Below are 14,866 nucleotides of genomic sequence, written 5' to 3'. Positions count from 1 at the left end.
CAGAATCAGGGCTTTTTAGGACCCAGCGCGGCGCCTCCCTTTGGGGGCGAGTGCGACTGCGCGCGCCGTGTGCCCGAGTCCGGAGAGCGGCGGGCTAGACGCGGACCGCGCGCGAGAGAAAGCGAGCAAGCTAGCCGAGCAACAGCCCGGCAGCCAGCAGCGTCGCGGCGGCAGCAGCCGCTCCGCGCCTCGTCTCCCCCGCCTTGCCGGCCTCGCCTCGCCGCACCCCGGCCCGCCACCCCCGCCTCTGGGGCCCGACCGCCGCAGCCCCTAGCCTCTGCCGGCAGCGCCAACCGCCTGCCCAAAGCGGGGCGCGGAGCGCGGGGCGCAGAGGCACCGGAGCCAGTGCTTCCCCGCCCCGCAGACCGAACCTAGCTCGGAAAACCCCAGTCCAGGAGCTGTCCCTTCAGCACCGCCGCCGGAGCCCGAGTCCGAGCGCAGCCCAGAGGAGCCCCAGCTCGAGCCGGAGCGCACCTAGCACAGCGCGCAGCGGCCGCCACACCGAACGGCGCCCCGGGCGCCCCTGCCCAGGGGGCCCGCCATCTCCTCTGGGAGGCGGGGAGAAGGAGCGCGGAGGGCGGGCGGGCGCGCCCGCCGCCGGGGGGAGCAGGCAGCCAGGCAAGGAGAGAGAGAGGGGGCCGGAGCCCGCCCTGCGCCCGGAGCTGCAGCCCGGCCACGCAGGGAGGAAGGCAGCCGGCATCCATCTCCCCTGCGCCGAGAGCGCGCTGCGGTGACCACCGCACAGCGGAGCGCAGATTCCCCGACCCCTTCTCTTCCCCTCCCCCTACCAGGGGCTGGTCTATCTGTCTAGCACCGGGAGCAGCTGACCTTCTCAAAATCTTTGTGTCGATTTCTTCGTTTTCCCGCTGAGATGGGGACGGGAGCCCGGCCCCCCCACCCCTCTCCTCCTTCTCCCCCCGGGGCTCGCCGCTGAGCGCCGCCCCCCTCCCTCCTTTCCTCCCTTCCTCCTTTTCTTCCTCTTCCACCTCCGCAGCCGGACCAGCTCCCTCCCACATCTGGCGCCTGGAGACCCTTCGGATCCCGTGCATCCTCCCCTGGACAGGCACCCGACAGAAAACACCCCGAAGGGCTTGGGTTGCTCTCTGGGGTGGCCAGAGTCAAGTTCCTCTGTTCCCCCCGACGGCTGGGGGGAGGGGGGAAGAGGCTGCGCGCCCCCCTCCCCGGTGCCGACTCCCCCTGGCGGCTGCTCCCATGGGTGTCGCTGGGCCGCGCCATGCCTAAGGGGGCGCCGCAATGGGCCAAGGGGACGAAAGCGAGCGCATCGTGATCAACGTGGGCGGCACGCGCCACCAGACGTACCGCTCGACGCTGCGCACGCTGCCCGGCACGCGGCTCGCCTGGCTGGCTGAGCCCGACGCCCACAGCCACTTCGACTATGACCCGCGCGCAGACGAGTTCTTCTTCGACCGCCACCCAGGCGTATTCGCGCACATCTTGAACTACTACCGCACCGGCAAGCTGCACTGCCCGGCCGACGTGTGCGGGCCGCTCTACGAGGAGGAGTTGGCTTTCTGGGGCATCGACGAGACCGACGTGGAGCCTTGCTGCTGGATGACGTACCGCCAGCACCGCGACGCCGAGGAGGCGCTCGACAGCTTCGGCGGCGCGCCCTTGGACAACAGCGCTGACGACGCGGACGCCGACGGCCCCGGAGACTCGGGCGACGGCGAGGACGAGCTGGAGATGACCAAGCGCCTGGCGCTCAGCGACTCCCCGGACGGGCGGACGGGCGGCTTCTGGCGCCGCTGGCAGCCGCGCATCTGGGCGCTCTTCGAGGACCCCTACTCGTCCCGCTATGCGCGAGTAAGTGACAGCCCCTTCAAAAGAGCGATCTGGGAAAGCAGCGTCCTCTCCCTCCCCGCGGGCAAAGGTGGATTCCAGAACCGGCGTCCAGGGAGTTCAGAAATGAGGTGTGTGTGTGTATGTGTGTCCGCGCGCGCGCGCGCGCGCGCGTGCAGGTGTGTAAGAGAGAAAGGGTGGCTTTTTTCAAGAGTGACTGATTTTGTATGTATGTGAGAGCTTGTGTCTGTATTTCTGAATTCAGTATGTATGAGTAAGTCTGAATGGGTGTGTTTGTGTGTATGAGTGGATTGTGCATGTTTATGTTAAGTGTGGTGGTGTGTATTAGGGTGGGTGAAGTATGTAGTGGGAATGAGTGAGCATGTGTGTACGTTGGAGTGTTCATGAACACCTGTGCGTGCATATTTGTGTCTTTGCCCCTGTACATTAGGAAAGTGTGTTAAAGAACTGCCCTCTAGATTGTGGTTGGGGAAGGAAACTGGGAGCCCCCCACGCACACACCCAGGGAAGGGGATTTTCCAGTTGACAGGGCTACTGAAGGGCCTGATGCCTGGCCTGACACAGACAGACCTCCCCTGCCCCGGGGAGCAGCCTCGTGCAGCTCTGAGGAGATGGTCAAAGGGGCATCTTTATGGCTAATTCATAGCTTGATAGCCTTAGTGGCACAATGATTAAATACTGGACTGCTAACTAAAAGGTCGGAGGTTCCAACCCACCAGCAGCTCAGCGGGAGAAAAGACCTGGTGATCTGCTCCCGTAAAGATTATAGCCTAGGATACCCTATGGGGTGGTTTTACTCTGTCCTATAGGGTTGCTATGAGTCAGAATCCACTCGATGACACGCAATAGTTGGTGTAGGGCTGGGATGCCAGGTGTGTGTGGGGGGAGGGGTGATCCCTCTGGGACCTGCTCCTGGGAACAGAGACTGTCCTCACTCCTTGTCAATAGGGGAGTTGTTGGAAGGGTTCACTGAGCTCAAGCTTTGAGACCTGTGGAGAGGAAGGGAGTGGGCCCTTAGGGGGAACCCGCAAGGAGGTGTGTGTGAGAGGTGGGTGTGTCTTCCTAGGACACTCCCCTTTAGTGACAGTAGCTTGTTACAGGAGAGAAAGAACACCCTGCTGCTGACCTTGGCCCCCAGGTGGCCTCTCTGGATCAGTTTTCTCATCTGCAAAATGCAGGAGGGGCTCTGGTGAGCTCTGAGAACCTTTGTTGCTGGACTGCTAGTAGCTGAGCCCAAAGGGAGACACCAGTAGCAGCCCCTACTGCGGGAGAGAAACCCCTGGCCTGCTCTGGGCTCTGTCCTCAGAGGCCTGTGCAGGGACTCCGGCATGAGACCAAGGGGCAGAGTTCAGCCCAGTTGGATTTAAAGCAAAGTCCCTCCCCCATGTGTGAGACCCCCCCCCCCCACCACCAACCTCCTACCAGGCAAACCGCAGCCTCTGCCTCTCTGGTCCTTACTGTTGCTCATCCCTTCCGTCCTGCCCACTGGAGCCTGAGCAAGAGCCATAAGGGTGAGATGTGGGGCTAGGGAGAGAGTGGAAGTGTCTGCAGAGGACCAGTGGGGGAGGGGACATAGGGGCACTGAGACTCCCACAAGGCAGGGAAAGGCTGTATTGAGGCACAGGCATGATAGATTGGTTACTGGGATAAAACACTCCATATTTTAATATATGAGGGTGGGGCAGTAGATCAGAGTCATACCTTGAATTCTAGAACAGGTGTGTGTGTGAAGGGGTGGGAATAGGGAGAGAGCCAGGCCCCTGGATTTTTGCCACTGAGGACCCTGTCCAAGGTCATTCAGGGAGCTAGAAGCCAAGAAGGACTAGAACCCAGGTATCCAGGGACCCATTCTCTTCTGAGCTGTCTACCAGCTCCCTTCCATTCCCCAGAGTGGACTGGGGCTCTCAGAGGCTTCCTCTCTCCTCCCGTTTCCTGACACAGGCCCCCTCAGCCAGAGGATTATGTAACTGGAAGCTGTGGCTGAGCTGTGGGGGGACTGGGAGATTGAACCAGCGCATGTTGGAGGGGGGCAGGCTGGGCAAAGGCTTGGGCTAGAGCAGCTGCCCATTCAGCCTACATTTGACCTTGGGCAGCATCACCCCTACCCCTTGGCCCCCCAGAAGCAAGGATTAGGTCTAACTTCCTCATTGTCCTCTTACCCTCCTGATTCCCTAGCAAAAGCTTGAGTCCCCCACCCCCTTCCCCATCCTTGATCTCAGCTTTAGGGCTCTGTGCCTTGTCAGAGAGGTAGGGGTCATGCAGGACATCTTCCAGCCCCCTCCCTTGTTCATCTCCTCCCACCTGACGTTCCTAGGCTATGGATGGCCTTCACCCAGTATGGACAAATGGACCAGCTAGTTTGGTTTGGGGTTTTGTTGGTGTATATAACCGTACAGAAAAGTCTTGATTCTCTTGAGTGAATGTTCACTGAAGATCTGACTCTGAGGGAAAAGCTGGACAATATAGTGGGGTTATGGAGATGGGTATTAAAAGGCACCCCCAGCCCCAGCCTATCTGTGCCACCTTCTTTCCCAGGTAGCTCTACAGAGAGGTTGTAGTCGCTTCCTATCCCCTTGAGTGACAGATGAGGATGCTGAGGCCCAGAAGGGGAGGGACCTGCCCAAGGGCACACAGGAACTGAGGGCAGAGCTGGGATTAGAACCCAGGCTTCCCGCCGCACTCCTGGCTGGCCTAGCTGCATTGCGCTGCCTCTCTGCAGCTCATCTGCGCAGGGACCAGCCTTCTGCCCGCCCTCCCTCCCACCCTCCATCTTTGCTCTGCCGTTGCTGTCACCTTTGTTTACCCCTCCCCCTCATGGGGCACCAAGCCTCCTCAAATTGGTGGGCCAGGATTTAAATTTTTGTTCTAGATTCTAGACCAGAGTCCTGTATGTGTGTGGTCGTATATGTGTGTGAGAAGCTGTATGTATGAGAGAAAAGCTGTGTGTATAAGAGAGTCTGTGTGGGTGTGAGACTCTTCATGTGTGTGAGAGAGAGTCCGTGTGTGAGAATAAAAATATGTGTGAATGAGACTCTGGGTGTGTGTCTGTGTGTGCGTGTGTGTGTGGTGAGACGGTGACTACGTGAGAGATTCTGTGAGTGTGTGAGAGAGTCTCTGTCAGAGAAGTTCGGTGTGAATGTGTGAGAGGCAGATTCTGTGTGTTTAGAGAGGTGGACTTTGTGTGTGAGAATGAGATTGTGTGGGAGAGAGTGCGTATATAAGAAGCTGAGAGAGACTGTATGTGTAAGAGAGATGCTGTCTGTATGTGTGAGAGATTCTGAGAATGTGTGAGAGACTTGAGGTGAGTGTGAGTGTAGTGCTGTGTGTGGGATGTGTGAAAGTGTATATATATGTGAAGGTTTGCATCTGTATGTGTATGGGTGTGCATGTGCACGAGGCCCTGTGTGTGAGGCTGTATGTGTGGGGGGTCACTGTGTGACAGGATGTGTATGTGTGAGGTGTAGACAGAGACTGTGTGTAAGGTTGTGTGTATAAGGCCCTGTGTGTGACTGTTGTGTGTGTGTGACCCTGGGCCTGTGTGTCAGTGTTGTTGTGTGTGCTTGTGTGTGAGAGAAACCTTGTGTGCGCCCGGATATGAGCGTGCCTCAGGCCAGCTTCCTGCTTGCTGTCTCTCTGAGACTTAGACAGCTGCCTTAATGAGGAATTTTGCTCCCCATTTCCCATCCTCAGTAGAAATACTGTTCTAGCTCAGGCTAGTTGTTGGTTTGTGGACCAGATGGTGAGATCACCTTTCCCTGAAGAGCTGCCACCTCATCCCCAGCTTTGGTATTGTCCCTGGAAGATAAGGACTACTTGACAGGGGAAGGAGGTCCCACCTGAGCTCTTCGGGGGTGACAGTGATAGCTGGAGCAGCTGGTGCCCTGGCCCCTCTCTCTATGCTTTTCTGGGCACCCAGTCTAAAGGGTGAGGGTTGGGGAGGTAAGCTGGGATAGGATGAGCCTGACTTTTATTCTGAGGTGGGTGCTGCAGACACATACAAGACAAGGATGATGATGACACTGTGTGGTAAGGGCTGTGAGGGGGCTTCCTGGGGCCATGGGAGTACAGAGTCCTACCAGATTCCGACCTGGAGGGAGGGATGGAAGAACTTCCCCAGAGGAGGCAATGCCGGGGCAAGCTTTGCGGGGCAAATAGAAGTCAACCAGGCAGATGGCAGGGGATGGGCAGTGCAAGCATTAAAAGGCCTGGAGGGGTTAGAATGGAGCAGGGGTGTGTTGGGGCAGCTGTGGGCAGCTCTGGCTTGAAACCTACCCTCCTCCATTTTAGAGGCTGGCTCAGGTCTGAGGCCCTTGACTTTGTATGTGATTTGCATGTCATCACCAGGAACCTCATTCTGTGTCAGGCCAGGGCCAAGGGTGGTCCTTGAGCTTCAGGCCAGAGGGTGTCCCCCATATGTGTGTGTGTGTGTGTGTGCACGCGTGTGCGTGACACTTCTGTCCTCAAGAGTCACTTGCCCTTCCAAATTGCAAGAAATTGCAAATGATCTTCAAGCTGGGGAAGCCCACCTCTGCCTACCCCAATGCTCCCCTCTTTTCTGACCCCATGCCTCTTTCTCTTTGCCTTGTCCCCACCTCTTTGGACCCTGATGCAGCCCTGCCTCCTCCTTAACTCCCTGGGAAGGAAATTCACTTGGTGGCTGCAATGAGGAGTCCAGCCAGCAGTTGGCCTGACTTCTGTTTCTTCCTTTGGTCCCAGCTGACCCAGGGATCTTGGAGCCTTGTCTTGGCATGTAGAGGAAGTGGGGACAGAACTGCCATCAGAGACTTCCTAGGCAGTTGCCCTCTCACCTTCAGAGCCTCCACCATGTGAAGGGGAGAAGGAGCTGGGTCCTCAAGTGCTGCCCACCACAGTATGTCCCCTATTCAGTGTTCTCCTTCCCATGGTCTTTTGCCAGGGGTCCTCATGTTTTTGAATGGCACCTCCAACTCCTCTCTCCAACACCCCTCTTCCTGGTAATGAAAATTGGAAACTAAGCGTCTCCTGGTCACAGCCCCTTGGCCTCTTTATTTCTAAAATGAAGTAACCCTCAGAGGATTGATGTAAAGATTTACTGAGGTGATATGTGAAGAGCCCTGAGCCAAAGGGCCTGACATGCAGTAAGTGCTCAGAAAAGCTTGCTTCTGTTATTACTTCTGTTGGTTGTATTATCACTGTATTTTATGACTATCTCTAGACCCTATTCTCATCCCTCTGTCTCCATGTCCACCATCCTGGTCCAAGCCAGCATTTGTTTCCCATTGGTCCACCTCTCCAGCAACCTTCTGATTGCTCTCCTGCCTCTAGTCTGGACCTTCCAGTTCAGTCTCCACTTTGGCAACCACAGGGGTCTTTTCAGCTCACAAATCTGTCAGATCACTGTCTTGCCTGCTTAACACCCTTTAGTGCTTTCCTGCCTGTACCACAGCCTCTCAGACCCTGCCTGCCTCTCCAGCCTCCTCTGGCCTGGCTCTTCCCATCACTCTCTGAGCTCCAGCCACTTGGCCTCCTTTTCAGTGTCTCGAATGTGCTAGGTTCTCCCTACCCCAGGGCCTTTGCCTGTGCTGTACCCTCTGGAGCACTCTTTCCGTCTGGTTTACCCCTCTTCACCTTTCATATCCTGTCTCAAACATCACTTCTTCATTGTTGCCTTCTAGGACCCCACAGGCCAGGTGAGGGCTCAGAACCATGGTCCTCTCTGTCAAAAAAAGCTTTCGTTTAGAATAAAATGTTCATTAGCTGCCTCGCTTGATTCAGGTTTGTCTCCCTGTCCAGACTGTAAGCGTCGTGTGCTCAATGTAATAGGAGCTGTTATTATGCCAGCTGAGGAAGCTGAGGCCCAGAGAGGAGTGTTTAATCAAGGTCACAGATTAATTGGGGGGCTGGTTCAGGTCCCGACACCTCAGGGAATATTTGGAGTGTGGTGTACTGGGGACAGTTTTATGCTCCCTGACTCAGGACAGGACGCCTGGCATCTGCCAGGAGCTCTAGAGAAAATTGACTTGAACCTCCCTAGAAGGAGGTGGGTTGTCTCAGAGGTGGGGAAAGGGCCCTGGTGGGGGCTCCTCCCAGGGCCTGCTGCCTGGGCCCAGGATCTCGGGGCCTCCCATGACAGCTGCATATAGTGTCTCCGGCTATTCTGAGCTGTCCCATGACTGGAGCATTCACCCTGGACCAAAAGGTCAAGGCTTCGAGCCACTGCCTCCTGTCAGCCCTTGGGCCAACCTGGCCACCGCTCTGCACCCTCTCTGGGTGCAATCTCAGAGGAAAAGGGGGGCCTGCAAGGCTCTGGGGACAGTTTGCTGCCCAGTCCTTATTCAGGGGAACCACTTGGGTGGAAGGGACCACGTTTCCTGGTGTGTGGGACTGTTGGAGTGAGACGGATGCCCCCAGGCCACCTCTAGCCACTGCCTTCATCCAATGGAGGAGAAACAGGCTTAGGGAGAGGAAAATTCTTGCCCAAAACCACACAGGGAATCCGGGAGACTCAAACTCACAGCCCAGCCTTCTCAGCCCAGGGCGTGGCCATTGGTATTTCTTTTGGCTCTCAGTTTTAAAAGAAAACCAAACCCCACCTGGCCATGCTGTTTTCCTCTTACCTTGTTGTCAGATTTGGCTCCAACTCATGCCAACTCCATGTATGACAGAAAAAATGTTGCCTTGTCCTTCACCGCCTTCATGATTGTTGATATGCTCGAGTCCATTGTTGAGGCTACTGTGTATTTTGAGTGTCTTCCAGTCTAGGGGGCTTATCTTCCAGTGCTGTATCAGACAATATGCTGTTGTAATTTATGGGGTTTATACTGTTTAATTTTCAGAAGTAGGTTGCCAGGCCTTTCTTCCTAGTCTGCCTTAGTCTGGAAGCTCCACTGAAATCTGACTGCTATGAGTGACCCTGCTGCTATCTGAAATACTGGTGGCATAGCTCCAGCATCACAGCAACATGCAAGCCACCACAGTATGACAAACTGATAGATGGGTGGTAGTCCTCTTACCTAGTCGAATTAATTTCCTCCCCTGGGAGTAAGCAGTTAACTTCCCTTCCCGATTCCCTTTCCCCTCCCAGGGCCCAGCATAGCTGGCTGAGACCTCCTCAGGCCAGTCAACCAGACTGGCCCCAAATCCTGTCCTCAGCATCCCTTAAGCAAGGTTTTCCAGAACCTCCTTCCTTCCTTGAGTCAGTCATAATAGTTAATATTTAGTAAAGCACTTATTATGTTTCAGACAAGTCTTACAGGCGTGATATACATTTTCTCATTTAATTCTCACAAAACTCCTATGAGACTGAATTATTATCATCATGCCAGTATTGAAAATGAATCTGATAAGGCTCAGAGAGGTTAAGTAACTTCTCCAAAGTCACTTAGCCTGTGAGCATGGGAGCCAGCATTCAGAACTGGGCCTGTCTAACACAGAGCTCTGTCTATAATCACTACTCAGTACTGCCTCCTGTTGGTGTTACAGGGGTGGTGGGCTCTGTGGCTTGCTGTGCCCCAGGCTTGGATTTCCATCTGATCCTGTCTCTCCCTCCATCACATGCCCTTTCCCAACAACCTGCCTGGGGCTCCTTCTCAGCAAGTTCTTGTCCATGGATGGTACCAGGTGAGAATTGGGTCTGGCTGGACTAAGGGAGTGCTCTAGCAGCCCCAAAAAGAGGATTTCCAGAAGGTACCTCAACGGCCCCCCCCATACATATAGGTTCTGGGGCTCCATATGGCCTGGAAGGAAGTGGCAGAGGGTTTGGGGAGATCAGAAATTATTCCTGTTTGAGGTGATGCATGGTAGGAATGCTGGCTCCTCCTCAGCTCGGCATTCGAGGCCTTCTGCTGTGGAGCCTGGCCATGTCTCCTGCTGCTCCCTTCTGCCAGGCTCCTCGCTGGCCTCCTCGTCTTCGGCCTTCATTCCAGCCTCTGGGATTTTACTCATCTGTTCCCTTCACTGCAGCATTTTTTCTACCCTTGGCTGAACGCGACAATCCATTGCTCGGGGTTCAGCTCCCTAAAGTCTAGCCTGACTGCTTCAGTCCACGCTGACCTCCTCCTTTGGTAGTGAGGGGTCTGGGTTGGGCATGGAGTCACCAGGCTTGCATGACTTGGAGCTTGAGGTCAGTGGGTCAGTTCTGGAGGCCTGGAGCTGAGGACTGGCAAACCATCAGGATTAAGGACCAGCCCGGATATGTGGAGAGATGAAGCCACAGGCAAGACCCTGATTGTGGGCATCAGGGAACTGGGCCAGAGCAAGTTCAGGAGCTAGCACACTAAGCCAACTGGGCTACCTTGGGCAAGTCCCATCACCCCTTCAGGCTGCAGTTTCTCCACCTGCAAAATATACAGGTCATTCTAAGTCCCTTTCCAGCTTTCACATTCCAGGAGTCCAAGAATTCTAGGACTTCAGCTTCCCAGAAGAGTCATGGGAACTAAGTCCTTCCCTGTCTCTCCTTCTGCATCCTTGGCCTGCTACCCTCCTCCCCAGAACATGTATGAGCTCTCCTGGCAAGGGTCCTGGCACCAAGGGGATACAGTGCACAGGGGGAGGGGGTCTGAAGAGGTTCCCTTACGTGCATCTAGCCTTGCTCAAACTGTTTTCACTCATTCATTCAAGGCATAGTAATCATATACCTGTCTGGGGCCAGCACTGGTGCTAGGTACCTGTGAGCCTTCATGGGCATGATAGGCCCACCCCGCCCTGTCAGCAGCACACATCTGTGGGCACCAGCTCTTTAAGGTGTGCTTGCTCAGCCCCAGCAGGCAGCACCTGTTGCCTTCGTTTCCAGGCTCTTCTCTTGGCTGTTTACCCCAGGGCTTTAGAACCAGTTCTTACAGGTTTAGTCATGGCCAACTAAGCGAAACCCAAATGGACCCAAATTTTTTAAATGTGGGTGAACTGGAACAATAACTGGAACAGGAAAAACTATGGATCGAAGCCCAGCTAGAAACTTAATCTCTCTCTTAGAAAACAAGTACAGCGTGCATGTTGCATAGCAACCAAATCTCTTGACCAGTAGGGTTGGAAACAGCGATGCCCAGCTCAAAGATGGCATCCGGCTGACTGTGTCACTTTGAATGTATGTCGCTCTTCACAGTCCTAGCAATAATCCAGTCTCCCGCACTGGGCTCCCAAAAGGGCTCACTGCACCTCTTCCAAGTCTCCCATTCCAGGGTTTCCACCTGTCATTTTTCCTGTTCCGGTTATCATTCAGCTTCACTCAAATTATTAAAATTCAGGTCTGTTCTGATTTTGCTTTGTCGGCCATGACTGAACCAATTTGAACCAGTTTGAAGCCCTGGTTTGCCATCAGGGAGTTGCAGAAAGGCACACTCAGAGGAGAGACGCTGCCCTGGGCTGTAGGAACTGGAGCAGGGGCAGCAGGGCCAATTTGATGGTGTAGGGGCGCTGTACACAGGGGTGCAGTGGACGAGTGTAGGGTTGGATGGGGCCAGGGCCAGGGGAGGGGAGCTAGCGATAGCTGCTATGGCCATAGTAGGGGTTGCTGGAGGACTCCCAACCTTGGCTGACCCTCAGAATCATCTGGGCAGCTTCAAAAATTTCCAGCTCCTGGATTCTGTTCCAGTTCTTGGCCTGGGAAAGGGTCAGGAATCAGGATTTTACTCCACATCCAGGTAATGCTAATGCTCAGTGAGGAGGAATCCCTGCAGTGGGGTCTGGGACATGTCATGAGCTCTTGCTACTCCAGGTGTGATACTCTGACCAGCGGCATCAACATCACCTGAGCACCTGTTAGAAATGAAGAATGTCAGGCCCCACCCCAGGTCTCCTTGCACTTTAACAAGATGCTGAGATGATTCATATGCACATTAAAGTCTGAGAAGTGTTGATGTAAGCAGTGGCTCCCATTCCAAGGGAAGCATCCTGACCCAGAGAGGGCTGGATGGGGCTGTGCAGGTTGGCAGAGCTGCACGGGTGATCCTCATCTTCTCTTGTGCCAAGGGGTTGGTGGCAGGGTGATTGGGCCTGGAGGTGGCAACTGCATCCTTCTAGTTGGAAAAACCGTGGACTCATCCTAGACTCCTCTCTTTTTCTCACACATCAGCAAATCCTGTTGGCTATACATCTCATCACCTCCACTGCTGCTTCCCTGATGGAAGCCATCATCTTCTCTCTCCTGGATTACTGCAAAGGCTTCCTAATGTTCCTCCCTGCTTCTGGCCTGCTCCCCCCATCTCTTCACCCCATGGCAGCAAGAGTGGTCCTGTTAAAATGCTAGTAGACCAAGGCACTCCTCTGCTCTGGTGCCTTCGGACTTACTCAGAGGAGAAACCAAAGTCCTTGCAAGGGTCACAGGGTTCCATGTGAGTTCCCCAACAACCTCCCTTATCCTCTGCTGCCTCTCTTTTCCTCACTCACCCTGGCCTCCTTGATTTTCTCCAGCACGCTGCTTGTGCTTCTGCCTCAGGACCTGTACACCTGTAGTTCCCTCAGACACTCACCCCCTCACCTCCTTAGTTCTGCATTTGGATGTCATCCTCTCTGTTCCCTTCCTCCCTTTCTTGCTCTACTGTTGCTCCTTGGCATTTGCCACCATCTCACATACTATACATTTTACTTATTTGCCTCATTTATTGTCTGTTTCCCCCCACTAGAATATAAGCTCCATGAGGGCGGGGATTTTTTTTCTCTTTTATTCATTGTTCTATCCCTGGTACCCAGAACATGGCCTGGCACATAAACCCAACTAGTTGCCATCGAGTTGATTCTGACTCATGGCAAGCGCATGTGTTACAAAGTAGAACTGCTTTATAGGGTTTCCTTGGCTGTAATATTTGTAGAAGCAGATTGCCAGGGCTTTCTTCCACACCTCCACTGGGCAGTCTTTGAACCACCAACCTTTAGATTAGTAGTTGAGCACAAACTGTGCCACCCAGGGACAGCTGGCCTGGCACATAATGGGTGCTAAATAAATATTTGTTGAAAGAGTGGATAAGGAGGCCTGAGTTCAAGTCCTAGGTCAGACACTGACACCATGTCTTTGAGCCTGTTGCTGGTGGACCCCTTCCTCCTTTGCTTTGCCTGTGAACATAACCCTTCCATCCCCCAAGCCTAGAGCAGTGATGAACAGGCAGAGGCTGGGGCAGTGCTGGTGTGCTGGAGTGTCCCAACTGGGGGGCCAGACCCCTATCAGGGTAGGCCCTGTCTGCTGGTGCCAGCACTCAGGGCCAGATGAGGTCATTTCACATCCTGGCCCCTCCATCTCTCCACACTCCTCCTTCACACTGAGTCAGCCCAGCCACCACCCACAACCAGAGCTCAGAGTCCAAGAAACTGTTTTCCAAACCAGAATAAGCTCTTACTGTTGTTGCTGGTACTGCCATCAAGTCAGTCCCCTACCCATGTGCAATGAGATGAAACACTGTTTTGAAACGGGCGATTGTGAGCCATACGGTTTTCATTGGCTGGTTTTCAGAAGTAGATCACCAGGCCTTTCTTCCTAGTTCATCCTAGTCTGGAAGTTCCACTGAAACCTGCTCATCATCATAGCAACATGCAAACCTCCACTGACAGACAGATGACTGACTAAACATGAGGTGCATTGGCTGGGGATCAAATCGACGTCTCCCGCATGGAAGGCAACAGTTCTACCACCGAACCACCACTGCCCTCATTACAAACTCTTATTAAGATGATGAAATTGGGATATTGAGTGGAACTTCTCTTGGGACTGTTTCTTCTGAAGGCTAGCCATGTTCTTTTTCTACCTCTCCGTCCCTCTCCTTCTCTCTTCATCCCCTTTCCTCTCTCATTATCCTTTGCTTTCCTTTCTCAGCTGTGTCTGTGAATTGTAGGCATTGTCTGCTGACTTGCAAAACAGACTCTTCCCCAGGAAGGCCAAGGATGCTTTTTTGTGACAAATGCCAAGCCTTGAGCCTCCGCCACACATTAGAAAGTGCATGAACTTCACCGCTGGCTCTACCTTTCTTGGTACATGACGTTGGAAATATTTCAAAGCCCAGTTGTCTCCTAAGAGCACAGCCTCTGGAGCCAAGCATCCTGCATTCAAATCTTGGCCACACCACTTCCTAGCTGTGTGACCTTGGACAACTTCCCTCATCTGTGGCTCAAGAGAGGGATGTTAATAGCACCTGACTCATAGGGAAATTGGAAGGATTAAATGTGTTAAGCACTTAGCCCAGAACTGGCAACATAAAAGTGCTTAATTATTGTGGCTTCCATTATCTCCTCTTTACCAGCTCTTGGCCCTCAAAGATTCAAACCTTCTCCAGTGCCGCTGTCCACTTACTTCTTTTAGCTCCAGGCTTCCTCCAAACACCTCTACTAGAGGTCACCTCCTGTACCTTGGTCCCTGGGGCTCCTTCTTCCAGAGTCTGCCTCCCAGGGACCAGATATCAGGTGTATCACCCTGGGAGGCAGGCCTGGATTTTATCTTGATTTTGCGGTCAGCTGCTATGTGGGAAGCCCCCCTCCCCAGCTTCAGTCTCCCCATCTGTTGTAATGGGGCTGCTCGGCCTTGCTCTGCCTCCCTCCCCAGGTGTAGTGGTGCAGTAGGGAAGGAGGGATAGATGGGTGATGGATCTTGTGCCTGCCTGGTGAGAGGTACAGAGGGCTGCTGACATCAGGCACTGGTTCAGAGTCAAGCATGGGGACCTGAGATGCTGACAAGTGCACCAGTGCAGTGGGGCTGGCGGGTGGAGTAGAGGGTCAGGCCGTTGAAATGTGTCCTCTTTAAAGAGGATGCTTGGGCATGGGGAGGAGCAGCAGTGGGGACCAGGCAGACCCAAGGAGTGGCCAGAGCCTAGGGACAGGCCCTGAAGGCTCCTATTGGTGCCAGTGGGTGGTGCCTTTTGGAGCTGGACTTCCCAGCCAGGCTGACGCCAGGCTGGGTGGGGTCAGGCTAATATTAGCTAGGGCAGCCCAGACAGCTGAGCTCAGGGGGCCTGTGGAATCAGCCTCACTGAACCCAGGCTGAGATGCAGCTTCGGCCGGGGCCATGGAAGCCAAATGACACTTTCTCAAGCCTGTGCAGGGCCCCAGATGCCCCTTCCACTGGCCCAGCCCAGACCCCTCCCTGGTA

At 54.5% G+C, this 14,866-nt stretch overlaps 1 protein-coding gene across 1 annotated transcript in view; it reads left to right on the top strand.

Moving 5' to 3' along the window:
• Window positions 1-1,254: 1,254 nt before the first annotated feature.
• The window catches only part of KCNC1 (potassium voltage-gated channel subfamily C member 1), a 51,930-nt gene continuing 38,318 nt past the window's right edge, over window positions 1,255-14,866 (top strand). Inside the window, exon 1 of the mRNA XM_010592201.3 lies at window positions 1,255-1,824. Coding sequence (XP_010590503.2) covers window positions 1,255-1,824 — 570 coding nt within the window. The remainder of the gene's footprint in view (window positions 1,825-14,866) is intronic.

The sequence above is a fragment of the Loxodonta africana genome, chromosome 7, assembly GCF_030014295.1.
Source record: "Loxodonta africana isolate mLoxAfr1 chromosome 7, mLoxAfr1.hap2, whole genome shotgun sequence".
NCBI lineage: Eukaryota > Metazoa > Chordata > Mammalia > Proboscidea > Elephantidae > Loxodonta > Loxodonta africana.
Note: the sequence above shows the minus strand (reverse complement) of the source record. Positions and strands in the feature narration are given on the sequence as shown.